The 23,926-nt window shown below is 46.9% G+C and overlaps 1 protein-coding gene across 3 annotated transcripts in view; it reads left to right on the top strand.

Annotated features, from left to right (window-relative positions):
* The window catches only part of LOC138564330 (zinc finger protein 1 homolog), a 376,835-nt gene that overhangs the window by 303,564 nt on the left and 49,345 nt on the right, over window positions 1-23,926 (top strand). For 2 of the 3 annotated variants that reach the window (XM_069642901.1, XM_069642900.1), the window contains exons 6-7: window positions 15,443-15,553; window positions 20,908-20,991. In XM_069642901.1, coding sequence (XP_069499002.1) covers window positions 15,443-15,553; window positions 20,908-20,991 — 195 coding nt within the window. The remainder of the gene's footprint in view (window positions 1-15,442; window positions 15,554-20,907; window positions 20,992-23,926) is intronic. The other variant, XM_069642903.1, reaches the window with a different exon arrangement.

The raw sequence follows: 23,926 nt of genomic DNA, 5'->3' as shown, positions 1-23,926 counted from the left end.
ATTGCTGTGCAAATCAGGCTGGTTTTCTCTACCAGAAAGTGACAGCTGCTAAGCCGACGTCACTTTCCAATGCTACAGTGCATGTGTCCTTTTGCTGGGCTGCACCACAGCAGCGATGTGCTTTGGAAATGCAGCTAAGGAGGTGCATGTGCTTTCCTGAAAAGGCCCACAGGAAATACATTCATTCCAACAGGCATGGGCACCCGTAATTCAAATCATATATAACTGTGCAACACCACGGTCTGGTGGCAAGACCGCTGCTCATATATGAAATAAGCAGCGATCCACGCGACATGCCTATCCTCTCTACTTGTTCAATTTTCAAAGTAATCGGATAGTGTCTGCATACTTATATCTTAGATTCCATTTGGTCAACACCTTCGAGATCATTGGAGCTGGGCTGGGCTTGGACCGTGGTATGAACGCATGTGGATTATGTGGTGGAAGGATGCCTGAATCCACTAAACATCTCCTGCTCAAATGTGATAGTTTGGTCACGGTTCGTAAACGAACGTAAGGGCAATAGGCTATTGCACCAACTACAATGGCCTTGAATGGGTCTGGGAAATGTTATACCTGGGAAATGACTTTGCAGTCTTGTATCGCGTGGCTAAATTGTGACTGGCTAAAGGCTCAACTTAAAAGGTAGCATTTATACATATAATTTTTGTTGTTTTCACTGTGAGAAACCTAAGGGTATCCCCACACCTACTCCCCTTGGATCCTCTGCTCAGGTGGCCAAGGAAAGGCAATCGTTTGGGATCCTGAGCCTGGATGTGGAGATTCGAGGGAGGATGACCTGGGTGGAGGGTACTTGGGGATTAGGGAGAGGACATCTGCAGGTGAGACATGGCCTGATCCTAGCCCTTGTGAGTACCAACCTCCCCCGTCCTTTATAGGCTGTTGCAAACCACTTCCCCTCATTCATACCATTATAGATGAGATACTGGGATGAGGAAGAGGCGGCTAGGAGTGATTTCACCACTAGTACTGAGACGAGGAAGAGGTGGCTAGGAGTGATGTCACCACTAGTACTGAGACGAGGAAGAGGCGGCTAGGAGTGATTTCACCACTAGTACTGAGATGACGAAGAAGCGGCTAGGAGTGATGTCACCGCTAGTACTGAGACGAGGAAGAGGCAGCTAGGAGTGATTTCACCACTAGTACTGGGATGAGGAAGAGGCGGCTAGGAGTGATTTCACCACTAGTACTGAGATGAGATAGAGGCGGCTAGGAGTGATTTCACCACTAGTACTGAGACGAGGAAGAGGCGGCTAGGAGTGATGTCACCACTCTAGTACTGAGACGAGGAAGAGGCGGCTAGGAGTGATGTCACCACTCTAGTACTGAGATGAGGAAGAGGCGGCTACGAGTGATGTCACCACTCTAGTACTGAGATGAGGAAGAGGCGGCTAGGAGTGATTTCACCACTAGTACTGAGACGAGGACGAGGCAGCTAGGAGTGATGTGTCCACTACTACTGAGACGAGGAAGAGGCGGCTAGGAGTGATGTCACCGCTGGTACTGAGATGAGGAAGATGCGGCTAGGAGTGATGTCACCGCTAGTACTGTGACGAGGAAGAGGCGGCTAGGAGTGATTTTACCACTAGTACTGAGATGACGAAGAGGCGGCTAGGTGTGATGTCACCGCTAGTACTGAGACGAGGAAGAGGCGGCTAGGAGTGATTTCACCACTAGTACTGAGACGAGGAAGAGGCGTCTAGGAGTGATTTCACCACTAGTACTGAGATGAGGAAGAGGCAGCTAGGAGTGATTTCACCACTAGTACTGAGATGAGGAAGAGGCGGCTAGGAGTGATGTCACCACTCTAGTACTGAGACGAGGAAGAGACGGCTAGGAGTGATTTCACCACTAGTACTGAGACGAGGAAGAGGCGGCTAGGAGTGATGTCACCACTAGTACTGAGATGAGGAAGAGGTGGCTAGGAGTGATTTCACCACTAGCACTGAGACGAGGAAGAGGTGGCTAGGAGTGATTTCACCACTAGTACTGAGATGACGAAGAGGTGGCTAGGAGTGATGTCACCACTAGTACTGAGACGAGGAAGAGGCGGCTAGGAGTGATTTCACCACTAGTACTGAGACGAGGAAGAGGCGGCTAGTAGTGATGTCACCACTAGTACTGAGACGAGGATGAGGCGGCTAGGAGTGATGTCACCACTCTAGTACTGAGACGAGGAAGAGGCGGCTAGGAGTGATGTCACCACTAGTACTAGGAGTGATTTCACCACTAGTACTGAGACAAGGATGAGGCGGCTAGGAGTGATTTCACCACTAGTACTGAGATGACGAAGAGGCGGCTAGGAGTGATGTCACCGCTAGTACTGAGACGAGGAAGAGGCGGCTAGGAGTGATTTCACCACTAGTACTGAGATGACGAAGAGGCGGCTAGGAGTGATTTCACCACTAGTACTGAGACGAGGAAGAGGTGGCTAGGAGTGATTTCACCACTAGTACTGAGATGAGGAAGAGGCGGCTAGGAGTGATTTCACCACTAGTACTGAGACGAGGAAGAGGCGGCTAGGAGTGATGTCACCACTAGTACTGAGATGAGGAAAAGGTGGCTAGGAGTGATGCCACCACTCTAGTACTGAGACAAGGAAGAGGTGGCTAGGAGTGATGTCACCACTAGTACTGAGATGAGGAAGAGGTGGCTAGGAGTGATTTCACCACTACTACTGATACGAGGAAGAGGCAGCTAGGAGTGATTTCACCACTAGTACTGAGACGAGGAAGAGGCGGCTAGGAGTGATTTCACCACTAGTACTGAGACGAGGAAGAGGCGGCTAGGAGTGATGTCACCACTAGTACTGAGATGAGGAAAAGGCGGCTAGGAGTGATGTCACCACTCTAGTACTGAGACGAGGAAGAGGCGACTAGGAGTGATGTCACCACTAGTACTGAGACGAGGAAGAGCCGGCTAGGAGTGATTTCACCACTAGTACTGAGATGAGTAAAAGGCAGCTAGGAGTGATTTCACCACTAGTACTGAGATGAGGAGGAGGAAGAGGCGTGATTTCACCACTCTAGTAATGAGCCGAGGAAGAGGCCTACAGACTGTTGTAAGGGTCAGGCATGTCTGGAATACTCCACTATCTATGGTCAGGCAATTGGACCTGAGGACTTACACCTGCAACCTGTCAAATAGTTGCAGGTACATAAAAGGTGAAGCCGACAAGGAGAATAGAGACAGACCAGCAGGAGAGAAGTCCGGCTGAGCGCTGTGGGCCTGATGGAAGAGAAATCCTGTGGAGGAGGAGGCAGCCAAGTAGGGTCCTGTCAGGAAACCAGGATGCTGGCAAGTATCCAGAAGTAACTGTAGCACCGAGGCCTGGGCGGGCCGTGAGAGGGCCATAGTGGTGGAAGCCGCAGTGGTGGGTGCCTGCAGCAGGAGGTGCAGGGAACAAGAGAAATCCGATAGCTGTAAGCTACCGGAAGCGGTAGGGGGAGACGAGCAGAGTTGCTGGCAACTCAGAGAGAGGAACGAAGTGCGAGCGGGGCTCGCAATTCAATGGAACCGTGTATGCGGAGCAGAGGGAGAGAAAGCAGCTGCCCGGAGGAGACACCAGTGTTCGTTGAGTGAACAGACGGGAACACTCGAAACCGGGGTGCTCCTGGGGGCTGTTATAAGGCAAAAGTGAATGCCGATTTTTTAGGCAAGATTGTATGCAGTACCCTTTGGATGCACTACAATAACCCTGACCTCCTGCCAATAGGGACCCAACCTTTGGTATTATTCTGTACTACACAGGTTGGTAGTGTAGTTGAGCAGCCAGGCTTATCCCAAGAGGGGTCAATGGGGGTCATTATGAGTCCGGCGGTAGCCGTGCTGGTAAATAACTAAGTCATTTTTTTCCGACGCCCGGCAATGGGGACTTACCGGGGCATTACAGCCCCAGCGCTCCCGGTAATTCCTCATTGCCGGGCACTGGAAAATATTACTCCCCATTCGAGTCCCATTGGAATGGTGCCGGTGCATCCGTCAAGGTCTGCGAGCGGGTGCCGTTCCGCCCGCCAGGTCAGAACTCATAGTTTGCCGGTCTGGAAACGGTACCAGCAAGCTTACCGGTGCCGTTGTTTCCGGACAAGCAACCTTATAATGAGGCCCAATGTGAGCAGTAATGTTGTGATACAGAGTTCTACAGTACAGTTGTGTACACTCAAGGTTTCTTGATAAAACAATTAATAATTTATTTCACAGATAGTTGTATAAGCCTTCTTCAGAAGGGAGCATTATATGTAACGCTTATAATACACTTCAAAACACACTCTGTTTCTGTAAATCAAATTATACCCATTGGGGATGGCACACAGACACTTCCTACACCCTCAGGTGACTTAAATAGCTATGGCACTGTGGACATTGATTTATCACTGGTACATTTAGAGCAATACTGAATTTGGTGCAAAAGATAGATAGGGAATAAAACAAAGGTTAACAAATAATTTACAAACTGGTAAGTACTTTTGAAACCTTCCAATGCACAGTAAAATTAACCCTTTCTGGGGAAAGACCAAAGCGCAAAGCCAGAGGTAAAGAAGAGTCTCTCGGAGCCAGGACAGCCAATGTTATTTGCACAATGTCTAGGTGAGCTGAAGATCTTCATTGCAGGTAGGTAAAAAGACTTGTACATTGTTTTTAGAAAGGTTTGTAGAAGATGGAACACTTGAAGGGCCCCAAGCTGGGAGACTTGCGAGGGGCAAAGCTATAGCAACTCTGCAAGGTAACCAAGACAGGTCTAAACTGAGAGCAAGCAAGGCTACACACAAGAGTTAAGTTCTCTTAGACTTTACAGTACCTCTTGTTAGAAGAGATGGTTCCAGCTGGCTTCTGTTCCTGCACATCTCTGCAGATCCTGTTGAGCCTCAGTCGTGGGGACAAGATGGAGGACGTCTGGGGACTCTTGCTCTGCAAAGGGAAGGTCAGCTGCAGCAATCGGCAAACTTTAATTCAGCGGTTCTTCAGTGTTTCAGCTCCTTTCGTCTGACAGCAAATAGCAACACTGTGGTTCTCGGATACCACTCTGGAATTTCCTCGTATCCGGGGTCCAGCACTCTGTTGAGGTGGCTCAGGCTTGGTCATTCCAGCTTCAGGGAAGTCCGGAGGATCTTCCTGGCGCTCAGGTCTGATTTAAAAGCAATGCAAACAATCTGGTGCTCTCTCCCTGGCCCTTCGGTTCCAGCAGCAGCAGTGGAAGTACAGCCAGCTCCCAGAGGATGTCCAGACTAGTTCACTTTGGAGTTGATTGGTCCCACCAACTCAAAAGGGAGAAGTCGTCCTTGCAGGGCTTCTCTAGTCGAGGCGAATTTGGAGCTTCAGCACAGCAGCAGAGCTTCACCGGGCAAACCAACGGTCCAGGAGTTGCAGCAGTGGTCGACTCTGCCTTCCAAGACAAAAAGCCTTGCCTTTTATGCAGGTCTCTCCTATTCATTCCACGCTAGCTGGCAATCACACAGCAGGGTGGCTGTCCTTGCCGGACAGCCAACTGGCCAATCACCTTTGGGTGCATTCCTGTAACCAAGGGGATTAAGCACAGGGAGCTTCGGGCACCTCCTCACTTCCTGCCCCTGCCAGACATACTGGAGCCAGAGGCGGGCTTCACTCATGAATCCCGCCAAAGACAAAACGAACAAAGGGACCAAACCTGGAGTAAATCTAAAGGACCTTTCCAACAAGAAATGTCGAAAAAGAAGAACGTGGCCATTTTGCCAAAATGGGCACCCATGGGTGCTTTACTGCAGCTGCGAAACGCAGCCTGCTGTAAAAACACACAATGGTAGTAAAGGTAAACCACTGCCACCAGCCATTAAATGTGGAAAGGGTTAACATACAAATGTTACAGGAGAAGCTAGACAAAGGGGATACTAAGGAACCCCTCCAGCACCCTATGGTAAGATAGTCGCATCACCTACGCATCACCAATGCTGTGCCTAATAGTAAAGAACTGTTCGCAATTCTTAGAGAACTGAAAACACCTATCCCTCCTCCTAGTTCTGCTATCGCCAGTAAAGCATGGCGAACCACCATACAGACGCCCTAGCCACCAAAATCAAATCCCTCAAAGACAAAATCGCTATGAAAAGAATAACACTGGTCCATAGTGCTGAGACCACCTCAAGCACTTTAGTCGATGATTCAGTATCAGCTACCCAGTTTAATTTCACCCTAGTGACCCAAGACCAAGTAATCAAGACTATTGCATCCCTCAAACCCTCATATTGCAAAAGTGACAGCTTCCCTGATAAACTAGTTAAGTCCTGTACACCTATTCTAGCCCCCATCATCACCAATTTCATTAACACCTCGTTCAGCACCAACACTGTACCATCCGACATCCAAGAAGCCTGGGTTACACCCCTGCTGAAAAAACCACCCTTGACCCCACAATTCCTACCAACTACAGACCCATTGCTACAGATCCCCTTCCCCTCCAAAATAATCAACAAAATCGCATACTCCAATGTTCAAACACACCTAGAAAACAACCACCTATTAGGCGATAGACAAATCAGGTTTTCGTCCTAAACACAGTACAGAGACTGCATTACTTGATCTAAAAAAATCAGATGGGCGTGATTTGAGACTCAGGTAATCTATGCAATCTCGAATTACTTGACTTATCCGCAGCGTTTGGTTTAGTGGACCATGATAAACTATGCCTAACCTTATCCAAAAACTTGTTATTCTCCCATAACTCAACTGAGTGGATCAAATTGTTTTTATCGGAGTGTACATCCAGAGTAGTTATAGGGGAGGAGGCGGCGGATCCTATAACTGTCCCTATTGGCGTAGATCAAGGATCATGTCTCTCCCCCACTCTTTACAATGGATACACAAAACTCCTCTTGGCAGCATTAGATGCTATGGGAGTAATCTATACTCATTTTGCGGATGATACTCAGATACTCATCCCAATCACTGGTAATCAAGAACAGGACGCCATTCTTATTAATAAAATCTACTCCCTCATCCAGAACTGGATGGCAACAAATAGTCTCTGCCTCAATGGAGAAAAGAGATTCTTATTGTAGGCTCCCCAGCTGAATTAAACAAACGACATAAAGACATCATAGATGGCACTCCCATTCCCATCTCCGACCAAGTAAAAACCCTAGGGGTTTACCTAGACTCTGGCCTAACCATGGGCCTCATTACGAGTGCGGCGATAAGGGGTTAACGGCACTGGTAAAGATGCCGGTGCCGTTAAGCCCTTATCGCCGCATTCCGAGGTCCCTTAGCGGGTCCCACTAAGGCCAGCTGGTAAAACCAGCCGTCCTTAGCGGGAGCCGCTAAGGGACCACAGAGCTAATAACGGGCCCACAATTTGCGGGCCCGTTATTAGCTCCTTCCCCATTCCCATTTGAGCCCTACGGTGGCTCGAATGGGAATGGGGAAAGATTTTCTGAATGGGGACTTACCGGGTCCTCCCAAGGTTGGAATGACCCGGTAAGTCCCCATTCAGAGAACCCAGACAAGAGTTTGGAGGCAGCCATGGCGCTAATAGCACCATGGCTACCTCCAAACTTGTAATGACCCTCCATGAGTAAACATATCAACTCACTCGCCTCATCCTCAGTTTACACATCCAAACTCATTTCCCTCAGTCGACAGTTTCTCTGTACACATAACTGCATTGCCCTAGCACTCTCGCCACTACACACAAATACATTCTCCAAAACGCCCCACTTACCTGAATGAATGTCTTACACGAAAAGCTTCAACCAGACCCCTGAGATCTAACTCTAGCACCCAGCTAGTCGTTCCCCCTTATAAGAAATCCAGAATTAGAAATTCTAGCTTCCCTGTAGCAGCCCCTAGAATATGGAACTCCCTCCCCAATAACATAAGTAATGAGCCGTCCCACACCCACTTTAAGAACCTCCTAAAAACCTGGCTATTTGACTCATTTGAATCTAACCACTGCATAAGATTCATTATTCTAACGCACAACCACATGCCTGATGTTAATGATCTGCTGCACCTGAAATGCATACCTCTGTCTACTTATCGCTAATGTAACCACAATGCCATTGTCTTTGTACCGTCACCTGATGCTTGTGCCCTGTAACCAGAAAGCTATTTTACAATACTGTAACCTATCATAACAAATGCAATAAATAAATCAAAATAAATAACAAGATAGTGTGCGCTGGGCCTAGAAAGTTACAAAATGTAAGTTAAATCAATTCCACTTCACTGCTCTGGGAAACAGTAGTTTCACCAAGAGAAGGTATCTACACCTTTGGGAAATCTAAGAGACTTCCCTGTGGCACTGCACTGAAGGTGCTGTGTGACACAATGCAAAGATGATGCCTGTGGAGTTTGTCAGACTCCAAATCACATTACAAATACATGAGAGGATGAGAAAAAGGTCTTGCTCTCTACAGGTTAGAAATTAAAAGTCCTAAAGTCCAGCAAAAGAGCTGGGGGTCTCTAAGCTAGAAGGGAATTAGCACATTTCTGAGAATTCTCCCTAACACCGATTGAACCCCTTTCTCACTGTGCTCAGAGAGGCACAGCTCCATCTCACTGATGAGGCCCAACAAGGCTGAAACACGTGTCTGGGAGCGCTGTTGGTACTCTTGTTCAGATGGGAATTGCCATAGCATTTCGGTGCTGGACTGCCCATGTGGGCGGAGCAAAGACTGATATGCAGATGGATATTTCCCAGGTACAGTGAGCTAAAATGTGGCTGCGGACTCTAGAGTGGGTACCAACCCATAAAACAGGCCATTTCTGCTGTGTTCGTTCTCATAGAGGGGCGCCCATCACATATTTTTGGGATAAATAAAATGTCTTAGCAAGGTAACACAAATACCCTGCTTCTTTTGTCTGTATTTTCCTGGGTATTCTCCTGCTTAGGAGGTTTTGTTCGCGAGCGCCACTCCCTGGACTTGCCATGATTCAGCCGGATACGGCGGGGTTATGGTGTTTGTACCCTTTGGGTTGGGACTTCACAGTTCACCCCCCAATGTGCAGATGCTGCCATATATCACATACAGTGGCAAGACTCTGATAAAAATGGCATGAAGCCAAATGTTTATTATTGAAGAGCATTTTTTACCGCTTTATATTACATGTTTGTGCGCTTCAATACCGCCTGCTCTTGTACCGTGCTCAACATTTGAATTATTATTGGCATTCAAAGGATGAGACACAGTCAACCTGCTGTGACATGCATCTGACACACATCTCTGGAGCAGTGAATTAGCCCACTGAGCTATTTATCTCTTGCTTTTGATAGTGGGCGTAATTTCCCTAAAGCACGATTCCAGACATATGAGAAACACCCTTTATATAATGTTCGGTTGTGCCTATCCACATTACATTTCATAAAAGTGCTCCCCCTTTTGCCTCTTACTTACGGTACTGCTGAAATAGTAATGTAATCTCCATTTTATAAGTTTGGACTGGTAAGGTATATGGAGGTTGAGTAAAGTATAAGCAGGGGTAGACTGACCTATGGGGAACTCTGGAGATTTCCGGTAGGCCTCTGCACTCTGGGCAGGGGTAGACTGACCTTTGGGGAACCTTGGAGATTTCCGGTAGGCCTCTGCACCCTGGGCAGGGGTAGACTGACCTATGGGGAACTCTGGCGATTTCCCGGTAGTCCTCTGCACCCTGGGCAGGGGTGGACTGACCTATGGGGAACTATGGAGATTTCCCGGTAGACCTCGGCACCCTGGGCAGGGAGTGGACTGACCTATGGGGAACTCTGGAGATTTCCCGGTAGGCCTCTGCACCCTGGTCAGGGGTAGACTGACCTATGGGGAACTCTGGAGATTTCCCGGTAGGCCTCTGCACCCTGGGCAGGAGTAGACTGACCTATGGGGAACTCTGGAGATTTCCCGGTAGGCCTCTGCACCCTGGGCAGGGAGTGGACTGACCTGTGGGGAACTCTGGAGATTTCCCGGTAGGCCTCGGCACCCTTGGCAGGGGTGGACTGACCTGTGGGGAACTCCGGGGGACGGCACCCTGGGCAGGGGTGGACTGACCTATGGGGAACTCTGTTTTAGAATGGTGAAGTTCATGGGCTTCTTCCTCCAGCAGACATTGATAGTTCCTCTCCCGTTTATTTATAGAATGGTGAGGTTCATGGGCTTCTTCCTCCAGCAGACATTGATAGTTCCTCTCCCGTTTATTTATAGAATGGTGAAGTTCATGGGCTTCTTCCTCCAGCAGACATTGATAGTTCCTCTCCCGTTTATTTATAGAATGGTGAAGTTCATGGGCTTCTTCCTCCAGCAGACATTGATAGTTCCTCTCCCGTTTATTTACAGAATGGTGAGGTTCATGGGCTTCTTCCTCCAGCAGACATTGATAGTTCCTCTCCCGTTTATTTATAGAATGGTGAAGTTCATGGACTTCTTCCTCCAGCAGACATTGATAGTTCCTCTCCCGTTTATTTATAGAATGGTGAAGTTCATGGGCTTCTTCCTCCAGCAGACATTGATAGTTCCTCTCCCGTTTATTTATAGAATGGTGAAGTTCATGGGCTTCTTCCTCCAGCAGACATTGATAGTTCCTCTCCCGTTTATTTATAGAATGGTGAAGTTCATGGGCTTCTTCCTCCAGCAGACATTGATAGTTCCTCCCCCGTTTATTTATAGAATGGTGAAGTTCATGGGCTTCTTCCTCCAGCAGACATTGATAGTTCCTCTCCCGTTTATTTATAGAATGGTGAAGTTCATGGGCTTCTTCCTCCAGCAGACATTGATAGTTCCTCCCCCGTTTATTTATAGAATGGTGAAGTTCATGGTCTTCTTCCTCCTGCAGACATTGATAGTTCCTCTCCCATTTATTTATAGAATGGTGAGGTTCATGGCCTTCTTCCTCCAGCAGAGATAGTTCCTCTCCCGTTTATTTATAGAATGGTGAGGTTCATGGCCTTCTTCCTCCAGCAGACATTGATAGTTCCTCTCCCGTTTATTTATAGAATAGTGAGGTTCATGGCCTTCTTCCTCCAGCAGACATTGATAGTTCTATTTATAGAATGGTGAGGTTCATGGGCTTCTTCCTCCAGCAGACATTGATAGTTCCTCTCCCGTTTATTTATAGAATGGTGAAGTTCATGGCCTTCTTCCTCCAGCAGACATTGATAGTTCCTCTCCCGTTTATTTATAGAATGGTGAGGTTCATTGCCTTCTTCCTCCAGCAGACATTGATAGTTCCTCTCCCGTTTATTTAAAGAATGGTGAAGTTCATGGACTTCTTCCTCCAGCAGACATTGATAGTTCCTCTCCCGTTTATTTATAGAATGGTGAAGTTCATGGGCTTCTTCCTCCAGCAGACACTGATAGTTCCTCTCCCATTTATTTATAGAATGGTGAGGTTCATGGCCTTCTTCCTCCAGCAGAGATAGTTCCTCTCCCGTTTATTTATAGAATGGTGAGGTTCATGGCCTTCTTCCTCCAGCAGACATTGATAGTTCTATTTATAGAATGGTGAGGTTCATGGGCTTCCAGCAGACATTGATAGTTCCTCTCCCGTTTATTTACAGAATGGTGAGGTTCATGGGCTTCTTCCTCCAGCAGACATTGATAGTTCCTCTCCCGTTTATTTATAGAATGGTGAGGTTCATGGGCTTCTTCCTCCAGCAGACATTGATAGTTCCTCTCCCGTTTATTTATAGAATGGTGAGGTTCATGGCCTTCTTCCTCCAGCAGACATTGATAGTTCTATTTATAGAATGGTGAGGTTCATGGGCTTCTTCCTCCAGCAGACATTGATAGTTCCTCTCCCGTTTATTTATAGAATGGTGAAGTTCATGGCCTTCTTCCTCCAGCAGACATTGATAGTTCCTCTCCCGTTTATTTATAGAATGAAGAAGTTCATGGCCTTCTTCCTCCAGCAGACATTGATAGTTCCTCTCCCGTTTATTTATAGAATGGTGAGGTTCATGGGCTTCTTCCTCCAGCAGACATTGATAGTTCCTCTTCCGTTTATTTATAGAATGGTGAGGTTCATGGGCTTCTTCCTCCAGCAGACATTGATAGTTCCTCTCCCGTTTATTTATAGAATGGTGAAGTTCATCGCCTTCTTCCTCCAGCACACATTGATAGTTCCTCTCCCGTTTATTTATAGAATGGTGAGGTTCATGGCCTTCTTCCTCCAGCACACATTGATAGTTCCTCTCCCGTTTATTTATAGAATGGTGAAGTTCATGGACTTCTTCCTCCAGCAGACATTGATAGTTCCTCTCCCGTTTATTTATAGAATGGTGAGGTTCATGGGCTTCTTCCTCCAGCAGACATTGATAGTTCCTCTCCCGTTTATTTATAGAATGGTGAAGTTCATCGCCTTCTTCCTCCAGCACACATTGATAGTTCCTCTCCCGTTTATTTATAGAATGGTGAGGTTCATGGGCTTCTTCCTCCAGCACACATTGATAGTTCCTCTCCCGTTTATTTATAGAATGGTGAAGTTCATGGACTTCTTCCTCCAGCAGACATTGATAGTTCCTCTCCCGTTTATTTATAGAATGGTGAAGTTCATGGGCTTCTTCCTCCAGCAGACACTGATAGTTCCTCTCCCGTTTATTTATAGAATGGTGAAGTTCATGGCCTTCTTCCTCCAGCAGACATTGATAGTTCCTCTCCCGTTTATTTATAGAATGGTGAGGTTCATTGCCTTCTTCCTCCAGCAGACATTGATAGTTCCTCTCCCGTTTATTTAAAGAATGGTGAAGTTCATGGACTTCTTCCTCCAGCAGACATTGATAGTTCCTCTCCCGTTTATTTATAGAATGGTGAGGTTCATGGGCTTCTTCCTCCAGCACACATTGATAGTTCCTCTCCCGTTTATTTATAGAATGGTGAGGTTCATTGCCTTCTTCCTCCAGCAGACATTGATAGTTCCTCTCCCGTTTATTTATAGAATGGTGAAGTTGATGGGCTTCTTCCTCCAGCAGACATTGATAGTTCCTCTCCCGTTTATTTATAGAATGGTGAAGTTCATGGACTTCTTCCTCCAGCAGACATTGATAGTTCCTCTCCCGTTTATTTAAAGAATGGTGAAGTTCATGGACTTCTTCCTCCAGCAGACATTGATAGTTCCTCTCCCGTTTATTTATAGAATGGTGAAGTTCATGGACTTCTTCCTCCAGCAGACATTGATAGTTCCTCTCCCGTTTATTTATAGAATGGTGAGGTTCATGGGTTTCTTCCTCCAGCAGACATTGATAGTTCCTCTCCCGTTTATTTATAGAATGGTGAAGTTCATGGACTTCTTCCTCCAGCAGACATTGATAGTTCCTCTCCCGTTTATTTATAGAATGGTGAGGTTCATGGGTTTCTTCCTCCAGCAGACATTGATAGTTCCTCTCCCGTTTATTTATAGAATGGTGAGGTTCATGGCCTTCTTCCTCCAGCAGACATTGATAGTTCTATTTATAGAATGGTGAGGTTCATGGGCTTCCAGCAGACATTGATAGTTCCTCTCCCGTTTATTTACAGAATGGTGAGGTTCATGGGCTTATTCCTCCAGCACACATTGATAGTTCCTCTCCCGTTTATTTATAGAATGGTGAGGTTCATGGGCTTCTTCCTCCAGCAGACATTGATAGTTCCTCTCCCGTTTATTTATAGAATGGTGAGGTTCATGGGCTTCTTCCTCCAGCAGACATTGATAGTTCCTCTCCCGTTTATTTATAGAATGGTGAGGTTCATTGCCTTCTTCCTCCAGCAGACATTGATAGTTCCTCTCCCGTTTATTTAAAGAATGGTGAAGTTCATGGCCTTCTTCCTCCAGCAGACATTGATAGTTCCTCTCCCGTTTATTTATAGAATGGTGAAGTTCATGGCCTTCTTCCTCCAGCAGACATTGATAGTTCCTCTCCCGTTTATTTATAGAATGGTGAGGTTCATTGCCTTCTTCCTCCAGCAGACATTGATAGTTCCTCTCCCGTTTATTTAAAGAATGGTGAAGTTCATGGACTTCTTCCTCCAGCAGACATTGATAGTTCCTCTCCCGTTTATTTATAGAATGGTGAGGTTCATTGCCTTCTTCCTCCAGCAGACATTGATAGTTCCTCTCCCGTTTATTTATAGAATGGTGAAGTTGATGGGCTTCTTCCTCCAGCAGACATTGGTAGTTCCTCTCCCGTTTATTTATAGAATGGTGAGGTTCATGGCCTTCTTCCTCCAGCAGACATTGATAGTTCTATTTATAGAATGGTGAGGTTCATGGGCTTCCAGCAGACATTGATAGTTCCTCTCCCGTTTATTTACAGAATGGTGAGGTTCATGGGCTTCTTCCTCCAGCACACATTGATAGTTCCTCTCCCGTTTATTTATAGAATGGTGAGGTTCATGGGCTTCTTCCTCCAGCAGACATTGATAGTTCCTCTCCCGTTTATTTATAGAATGGTGAGGTTCATGGGCTTCTTCCTCCAGCAGACATTGATAGTTCCTCTCCCGTTTATTTATAGAATGGTGAAGTTCATGGGCTTCTTCCTCCAGCAGACATTGATAGTTCCTCTCCCGTTTATTTATAGAATGGTGAGGTTCATTGCCTTCTTCCTCCAGCAGACATTGATAGTTTCTCTCCCGTTTATTTAAAGAATGGTGAAGTTCATGGCCTTCTTCCTCCAGCAGACATTGATAGTTCCTCTCCCGTTTATTTATAGAATGGTGAAGTTCATGGCCTTCTTCCTCCAGCAGACATTGATAGTTCCTCTCCCGTTTATTTATAGAATGGTGAGGTTCATTGCCTTCTTCCTCCAGCAGACATTGATAGTTCCTCTCCCGTTTATTTAAAGAATGGTGAAGTTCATGGACTTCTTCCTCCAGCAGACATTGATAGTTCCTCTCCCGTTTATTTATAGAATGGTGAGGTTCATTGCCTTCTTCCTCCAGCAGACATTGATAGTTCCTCTCCCGTTTATTTATAGAATGGTGAAGTTGATGGGCTTCTTCCTCCAGCAGACATTGATAGTTCCTCTCCCGTTTATTTATAGAATGGTGAAGTTCATGGCCTTCTTCCTCCAGCAGACATTGATAGTTCCTCTCCCGTTTATTTATAGAATGGTGAAGTTCATGGCCTTCTTCCTCCAGCAGACATTGATAGTTCCTCTCCCGTTTATTTATAGAATGGTGAGGTTCATGGCCTTCTTCCTCCAGCAGACATTGATAGTTCCTCTCCCGTTTATTTAAAGAATGGTGAAGTTCATCGCCTTCTTCCTCCAGCACACATTGATAGTTCCTCTCCCGTTTATTTATAGAATGGTGAGGTTCATGGGCTTCTTCCTCCAGCACACATTGATAGTTCCTCTCCCGTTTATTTATAGAATGGTGAAGTTCATGGACTTCTTCCTCCAGCAGACATTGATAGTTCCTCACCCGTTTATTTATAGAATGGTGAAGTTCATGGCCTTCTTCCTCCAGCAGACATTGATGGTTCCTCTTCTTTACTTTCATAACAGTTCGTGAAGATGATCCTCCAGTGTTTTCATTCAAGATCAAGCGAGAGGGGGCATCTTATTCCATCGATCCCCTTGACTGTGAGAGACGAGAGCGCATCTCTGGTACGAAGCGTAAGTATATACTGCTTTTGCTTCACCGGATGTTTTGGACTAGAATTATAATAATTGGTTATTTATATTGCGCATAATACCCAGAGGTTTCTAAGCACAGACCCAAGGATCGAACCTGTGTTGCTCCGCATCGTCTTACGGACTACTACTCGCATCATCCCAACCATCATAGTCAATGGCAAGGGATCATGGGAATTGTAGTCCAATACAGCTGGAGAGCCAAAGGTTGCAGACCCATGCCATAGGGTTTGTACCCATGTTCAATACTAGGAGCCTCATAAATTAATTTCCTCTGGTCACGTATCAATCTGTAGACTTAGCAATGACAACGAGGTGTACGAGTTTCGTTGTGTATTCTGTTGGAGACGTAGTAGGAGCAATCCGAGAATGAGCAGAGCCAAGAACGGCAGTCCGTGTGCCGGAGAGTCGGGTACATATGAGAAATGGTTACTCAGATAACTAGGTTTATCTGAGTGGAGTGAGCAAGGAGGGACTGCATGTAGGTAACAAGAAGTGACCGCAGGTTTGGGGCCTGTAGTGGTGCCATTGATGCATGGATGTAGGTGCTTGGAGGACTTTGAGGGCCACTGGCTGAGTATGAGGGGGAGTGAAGGAGGGCGATGCTAGTGCTGCATTCACTGGAGTGCGGAAAGTGGCAATTCATTGCTTGGTACACAGAGGGGGTTAATGAGTGCAGCTTGAATTTACATTCAGTGAAAGTGAGAGGGAGAGACAGTAAAGAGAGGAGGGACTGGGCACGCTGCATTGGAGCGATGGAGGGATTGGAGGGATTCAGGGAGGAAAGAAATGACCCTGTCTAAAATCAGTACTATTATGACTGTAATGTGGTCTGAGAATTGTCTCCAGGATGTTCCACACTCCCGCCCAGTTGGGACCCTGGTCGGAGATCTGAGCCTAAGAAGGTGCCTAGACCAGAAGGTAAGTGATAAGATAGAACACCTACCCAACAGTGGTGGTCTGGTAGCAGTAAGTCAGCAAAAGGGCAGGACACCTGGAAGGACCACGTCAGCAGAAAGGATGAGAGTGCATTTGGGGTACCATTGTATTTTCTGTCCCTAGCGCAAGCCTCCCCTCCTGTATCCTGGTTACCTGATTAGATCATGAAAGCGCATCAAGGATGAAACAGGATGAGGCAACTGCCTGTACAGAAGGAGGATGCAATAACAAAAACACAGGGGCCTACCCAGGCAGCATGAGGGTGCAGTCATGGGATCATGTGGTAGGCACCCTTCAGTCCACAAGAGTCGGAAGTTATACAACTACAAGAATTCCAATTCCAGGGTCCAATGTGGCATCTGAACACGAGGCCCACTCACTCAAAGTAGTCAATAAGAGAGGGAACATGCGAAACGAATCCACGTCTAATCTGAAGGTCGTAGCCAGTGATTGGTGAAAATCCAAGAATACTTAAACAGAAGCATAAAACTGTTAAATCCGGAAGCAAATCCATGATCTGATTACACAAGGACGAGAGATAAAAGAAGCCGAGTGGTGGAGTTGGGAACACAGACGAAACACAGACATGCGACCAAGACCGGAACAAATTAGGAGCTAGACGAGTGAATACTCACGGTTGGCGAGCACCGTTCTGTGACTTTGGTGGTTTATAGTGTTGTGGGGATACTTGTATGTGCGTAGTTGCAGAGTTTTCTGGGAATAGTAGTTTGGTCCTCGTTATGCACCAGTCACTGCACACTGATTGCATTACTCTCTACTACCACAACGTGGCACTGTGAACCCTGATGAGTAACGATGGACACATTGCTAGGTCGGCAGTAACACACTGGTGCAACTGGCGAGTTGCTACCGACCCCGTAACACTGGTTCCGCGCCTGGCTTCCCGGTGCCACCACGGCATTACAAGTCCCGGCAGAGCGGGGAGTCAGGTGGCAGATCTTGTAAGTCCCCATTCCCATGGAGTCTCAAAGGACTCCATGGGAATGGGGACTCGGAAGCACGGTGCCGGTGCTTCCATGACAACTCTACCTGTCGGGCTACTCCCGGCAGGCATACTTGTAATGAGGCCCCAGGATTGTGATATTAGTTGGTTGGTTGTGTGCTGTGACTAAGCTGGAGACAGTGAACTCACTATGTAGCTGGGCTTCAGTCCAGTTCAGGAGGTTGACCCTGTCAAGAAGGGATGGGGACCCTTCTCAGCCTGGGGTGGTAGGACCACCAGGCTGGAAACCAAAGCCAGTTCTACCGATGAGGGGGAAGGTGGCAGTTGGGAAGGGCTCCGTCCTTGTCCCCTATGTGCCCATGTAAATGACTATGGTACCACTCTTGATCCCCCATACCTCTGTTTCCAGCTACTCAGTCTTTCTTTGTTTTTTTACTAGAGAATTACAAAAACCATCAACCCCAGTGGTGGACCGGAGAGAGAGAGCATACAAACAGAGACGCTCAAGGAACGCCTAGTGTCACTGCAACCCAACCAGGAGCTTAACATTGTAGGACTGTAGGTCTGCTCCCTGATATGAAGGAAGGGATCTCCGTGTATGCTGTAGACTGCTATCAGGTACCCTGATCTACAGCACTCACTGTGTCACAGAGCTGCGGAGTGACATTGTGAATGGGACTATCAGCCACTTATACTGAACTCACTGCTTAACGGTAACCGAGACGCTCAGTGGCTCTTTAACAGAGACTCATATTAAGAGCTTGGACGTCCACACAAACTGGAACTAGGGTTGTCGAGGGCCGTACTTTTTGCAGCAACCCTGCCCGTGCGAAAGGGGGAAGGGTTTAGACCCCCTTAAATGTACTTTGATGTTTGTGGTGGCAAGGGAGGTGGAGATTGGCACGGGGAACCAGATGGGAGACTCAGTGGAGTCCGGAGGGAGAGTATATAAGGGACAACAGGAAACTGGATAAAGTCAGAGGAGGAGGAGGCGGAACCAGGAGTGCAGAAGAAGAAAGGATGGTGGAAAGGAGTGTGGAGGCATTTTATACAATGGAGGTATTGCCTGGTGAGGGAAAGTCGTACCGTGTTGAGAGAGTGTGTGTAAGGTGTGTGAGTGAAAGTGGTAGTAGAAGAGAAGCGAGTGCATGAAAGGTGATGGAGAATGTGAGGAGGGCGATTGAGGAGAAGGTGGAGTAGGAGTAGCAGCAGTAGGAGGAGAAGGAGCAGTGGTGTGGAGGTGGGATCAATAGGAGGATGAGTGATAGTCACGTGATGGTGGCAGTAGGAGGCAGAGTAGTATTGGTAAGGGGAGCAGGAGTAATTTCAGGGGTGGTGAGTAGTAACATAAGATAGTTCTGCAGAAGTAGATACTAGCGAGAGGAACATTGGAGAAAGAGGGAGGGCGTTATCATCTAGAAAAACAGAAAATGGACAGAGAGGGAAAGCGGGAGGAGAGCGGAGAAGAGAGAAAATAAGACAGAAGTAGAAAGCTGTGGAATAATGAAAGCAACTGCTCAGAGTGATTGAAGGGCACCACACAACTGGTGTCCCAGATAGACGTCCCTTGGATTGTTCAGGATTTTGCCTTTAGGCCATCACCTATCGTTGGATAGCTTTTGATAATTGGGGTTACTGATCACTAGCCCAGTCCGTCGTCGAGGGAAGTCTGTGCTAGGGTGGGTTTGCTCATCCCTATGTTGGAGAGAGAGGGACAGACAATAGGCCTGTTGGAAATCAAAATAAAAATCCTGGAGACGGCCAATGGAGAGACCCAGTGGGCCAGGTGCCTTCCCAGTGGATGATTGCTGTGGTATCGGGAGGATGCCTTGGTCATCTTGACTTAGCCCCCATTACTTGGCAGGGCACAATCTTGGACTATAATCCTTCAAGACACAAAAGGTGATGGCGGGAAGGTTTAGAATTAATCTTAACCTCAGGCACAGCTATGGACAACCCTCTAAACCATTGCTCTTTAGCCTGCCAAGACATTACAGACAGAAAAGATTGTAGCTATTCGGGTTTGGTTCCACTGTGAGAAACCTGTCTCACCTGCGAGTCCCCAAGGATCTGTCATCCAAGTGGCCAGGACACAGCCATCGCTATTCGATCCAGTTCCTTCCTGGGGGTGGACTAGTGCGGGAGGATCATCTGGATGGGGGGGGCTTCGGGAGTGGAAGTGGGACACCAAAGGGTGAGATGACAGATCCCCTTCCTTATGACACCTTTTCCCCATCCTACTCCGTAATATGTAGAAGCTGTACTCGCCCCCTTTTGCAACATGTTAGGGAGAATTCGCGAAATGTGCTAATTCCTCTCTACATTAGAGATCCCCAGCAACTTTGCTGGATTTAAGGACTTTTAATTTTTAACCTGGAGATAGTGAGACTCTTTTTCGCACTCTCTCATGTATTTTAATGTGATTTTAACTCTGTGTTTGTTTTGGTTGTGGAGCCTGACAAACTCCATAGGCATCATCTTTGCATTGCGTCACACGGCACCCTATTACTTATTATATATTGAAGGAAGAATTGATTTGAATCTTTATTTTGACTAACCAATATAATGGATCTTGTTCATTTATGTTTGTCCTTGTTTTTCATGGTGGGTTCTATTGCTCCCCATCCCCAAACTGCTTTGCAATTTATTTTTAGAATGCAGAATTCATTTTTGTTTTGAGTTTGTTTTTGACTAATACCCTTTGCATTTATTGATCATCTAGCATCAGTCACAATTTCTATTTTCAACCATATTTTTACTAGAAGCATTGGCAACTTTCTAAGATTGTAAACTTAAGAGCCCTTAGGCTTGACACAAGTTGTTGGCTCATTCTTTTGTAACATGGTTTCATTCCATTATTGTTTTTTGGTTGTTATGACTCCTGCATTTATCTCATAAATCATGAGTTTCAAATTCAAAAATGTGTGTGAAACCTAATTTCGTAGACATTCTTCAAACCCAGGCCCAACGTACCGCGACGGTAGGAGCGTAGGTACCCTAGGAACCTTTTTTGTTATAAGCATTTGTTTAGACCAAGGGAGTCTCCCACACCCACTAGGATCCACAGCGACACCCAAACCTCAAACTACTTGGCGTTAGCGCGTTTGATTGGGGTATTCTCTCCTTCCGCCGCCCCCCAATGGCTTTGCATCGCTGATCACCTGAGATGAACGATGTGTTTCCTGCTGGAGTTTAGTTGTGAAACTGTGTGACCGGTGCCCTGCAGCGCTCGTCTTTCTTTTGAAAACCAAATATTGAGTGGGAACAAGTAGCTGTGAAATGGGTCCAAACAGCAACTACTTATAGGGCTCACTTTTCAAGACTCTTCAAGGTGCTTTTTCTGACTACATGGATGTTTTTCATGACACATACGTGTGCTTCAGTGTGGATTCAGTGTTCTATCCTCTACCTGACAATTGAGTATCCTTTACAGGGTTTCCACATATGGAGGTAGATGAACATGTGAGGGACTGTGCCGACGCAGGAAGGGAAGCCCGCAGCATCCAGCTGGATACAGGTACAGGCTTTTATTCCAGCTTTCCCCACTGTCAAGGGGCGCACATAGAATGCTTCGCAGGTTGGCTACATTGGCATAGGCTTCTGAGCTTCGAGCTGGGCAACCCACCTTTTAGAAGGTTTCTATTCCTGGTTGCGAATGTGAATATTAAATCGATTTAAACAGATGTGTATCCAGGCTACCTTTCTCTGCAAAATGTTTTTTGCCATTTCTCTCAGTTCCTTCAATCGTACACATGATATGAGGTCATTTATCACCCGCCTGCGCACACGTGTTTCTAGACGTGACAAAGGTAGGAGGACACAGGGAGGTGAGACAACGATCTTACTAGGCCAAGTGTCATTCAGATTGTGCAAGTGCGAGATCGAGAAAGTGCAAGGGGAAAGGGGGAGAAGTGCAAAGGAGAGGGAGGGGGCAAACAGGGCAGCAATGCTCTGAGTAAGTGCAGCACAAGGCAGCGCGGCTCTGCGTAAGTGCCAGGAGGCAAGGGACTGTAGAGGTTACCGATTACAGCCCCTAATACCATACCATATGTTAGGGAGATTTTTCATTTTACTGTTTAATTTCTGCCTCCTTAGAGAACCCCAGCTCTTTTGCTGAACTTTGGAATGAGTGAGCCCTTTTTCTCTCTCACCCAGTTGTTTTGGTTTGATTTAAAGACTGTGGCCCTCATTACGACCCTGGCGGAGAACCATGGTGCAATTTGCACCATGGTCCATGGCGCAAAGCTGCCAACTCCGCCATGGGGGTTGGCGGACTTACCGCCCCATTCCGACCTTGGCGGGGCGGTAAGTCCCCAATCCCCATTTACCCTTCCCCATTCCCATTTTTGCCCCATAGGGTATAATGGGAGTGGGGAAGGCGTTAATTACGCCACTGTAAATTACGGTGGCGTAATTAACAACAAGTCCCGTAGCGCCATGGATTTTTCCGGCTGCAAAAAGCAGCCGTAAAAATCGCCATGGCGCTACGGGAACTCGTAGTCTGGCGGAAAGGTACGCCATGCATTACGCCGGCGTAAACCCCTTTCCGCCAGGGTCGTAATGAGGGCCAGTGTTTCTTTTGACTGTGGAGCCTGACAAACTCCATAGGCATCATCTTTTACATTGCGTCACACAACACCTTCAGTGCAGTGCCACAGGGACGTCTCTTAGATTTCCCAAAGGTGTAAATACCTTCTCTGGGTGAAACTACTGTTTCCCAGAGCAGTGAAGTGAAATTGACTTTACTTGCACTTGTAACTTTCTAGACCCAGCACACACTATCTTACCATAGGGTGCTGGAGGGGTTACCTAGTATCCCCTTTGTCTAGCTTCTCATGTAACCTTTTTATATTGCCATTTCTACGTTTAATGGCTGGTGGCAGTGTTAGGCAGAACCCTGTGCAGTTCCGTTGGGGAACACTGCAAAAAGATTAAGACTACAGGAGTAAGCAGTAAACCCAATTGGTAGCAGTCTGTACCACCCAGATTTACCTGGTAGCTGTGGCTGAGCAGTCAGACTTCTCTCAGGAAGAGTAGGGCAGTATATAGAGCATACACAATAGGGCCAAAAACACAGTAGAGCAAACAAACACTGACCAGAGCTTTGTATCAAAAGTATATAATTATTTATTTAAAACACACTTTAGGCAATACATTAGCACTCTAAATCAAAAGCAAGTTAAAACGCAGGGCCTCATTACACGGTAGGCGTTAAGGGTTTACCGTTACCGGTAAGGGTACCGGTAAACCCTTACCGCCTTACTACGAGTTCCCTTTGCGAGACCCGACCTTAACGGCTGGTTTTACCAGCCGTCAAAGTAGGGTGCCGCACAAGGACCTTGGTGCTAATTACGGTACGGCAATTTGCTGTACCGTAATTAGCGCATTCCCCATTCCCATTATGCCCTAGGGGGGAAAAATGGGAATGGGGAAGTACCTTGATGAATGGGGAATTACCGCCCTCACTCACCTTGGAGTAGGGCGGTAATTCCGCCATCCACCAAGGCGGACACGGTAAAATACCGGCGGCAACCATGGCGCTAGCAGTGCCATGTTTACCGCATACTGTGTAATGAGGCCCACAGTCAGGTAAAGTATAAACACCTCCCTTGATAACTATTAGACAAGTCAGAGTTAAAACACCACTATTTGTTAAAACAGATGTGAGCGCGTAACCTAGATGGCACTACAATAGTTAAGTTAAAGGGAGAGAAAAAGGCAGGGCATAAAAATAAAACAGTTCCCAACACTTTTCGAAGTTCAAAGCAAGGGAGTCAAGGCAGTATGCACTGTAGAGCCAAAGTTCATAGGTCAGGCCCACTTTAAATGGAGCAAAGCGAAATGTGCCCAAGATCAGACAGTTTAAAATGCACTAAAACTCTTTGCAGAATGTTCAAAAGAGGTTGGGGTGATTCAAGAAGTAAAGTTAGAAGGTCTGGGGCCAACCCAGTTGGAAAGCCAAGGATTTAAGGGTCACCTTTAGAGATCTGTGGAAAGGTAGGCCGGGCAGAACACAGTACCTTAAAGAGACAGGAAGCTCCAGCGGTGGCAGTTGTTCCTGCCAGTGGTTGCAGTTCGTTGTTTCGATCAGGGGAAGAGAGGATCTCGTCGAGGAGGAAACTTGGAGTCGAGGTACTGCACAGGGATGAAACCAGCCACGGATTTTGTCGGTTAAAAGGTGCGTTCCTTTTATTCACGGTCAAAGTGGTGAAGCTTGGCTATCCGGCCGCCAGGGTGCTTGGCACGGGCGATTCGACCAAGAGGCGTCTTTGGAAGGCGAAATGGGCGAACTGGTTGATCCCACCAGCTCAAAGGAAGACAACTAGTCCAGCAGAAGATCTTCTCTTGTCGTTGGGAAAGTGGTGAGTTTGTTGCAGCAGGGCTCCACTGGTGGTGTCGTCGTTGCAGATGGCTCAGCTTCTTCCCTCTTCGGATTCTTAGGTCCTGTGGTG

The sequence above is a fragment of the Ambystoma mexicanum genome, chromosome 1p (genome assembly GCF_040938575.1).
Source record: "Ambystoma mexicanum isolate Mex_15411 chromosome 1p, UKY_AmexF1_1, whole genome shotgun sequence".
NCBI lineage: Eukaryota > Metazoa > Chordata > Amphibia > Caudata > Ambystomatidae > Ambystoma > Ambystoma mexicanum.
The sequence above is the reverse complement of the archived record's forward strand: the minus strand, read 5'-3'. Positions and strand labels throughout refer to the sequence as shown.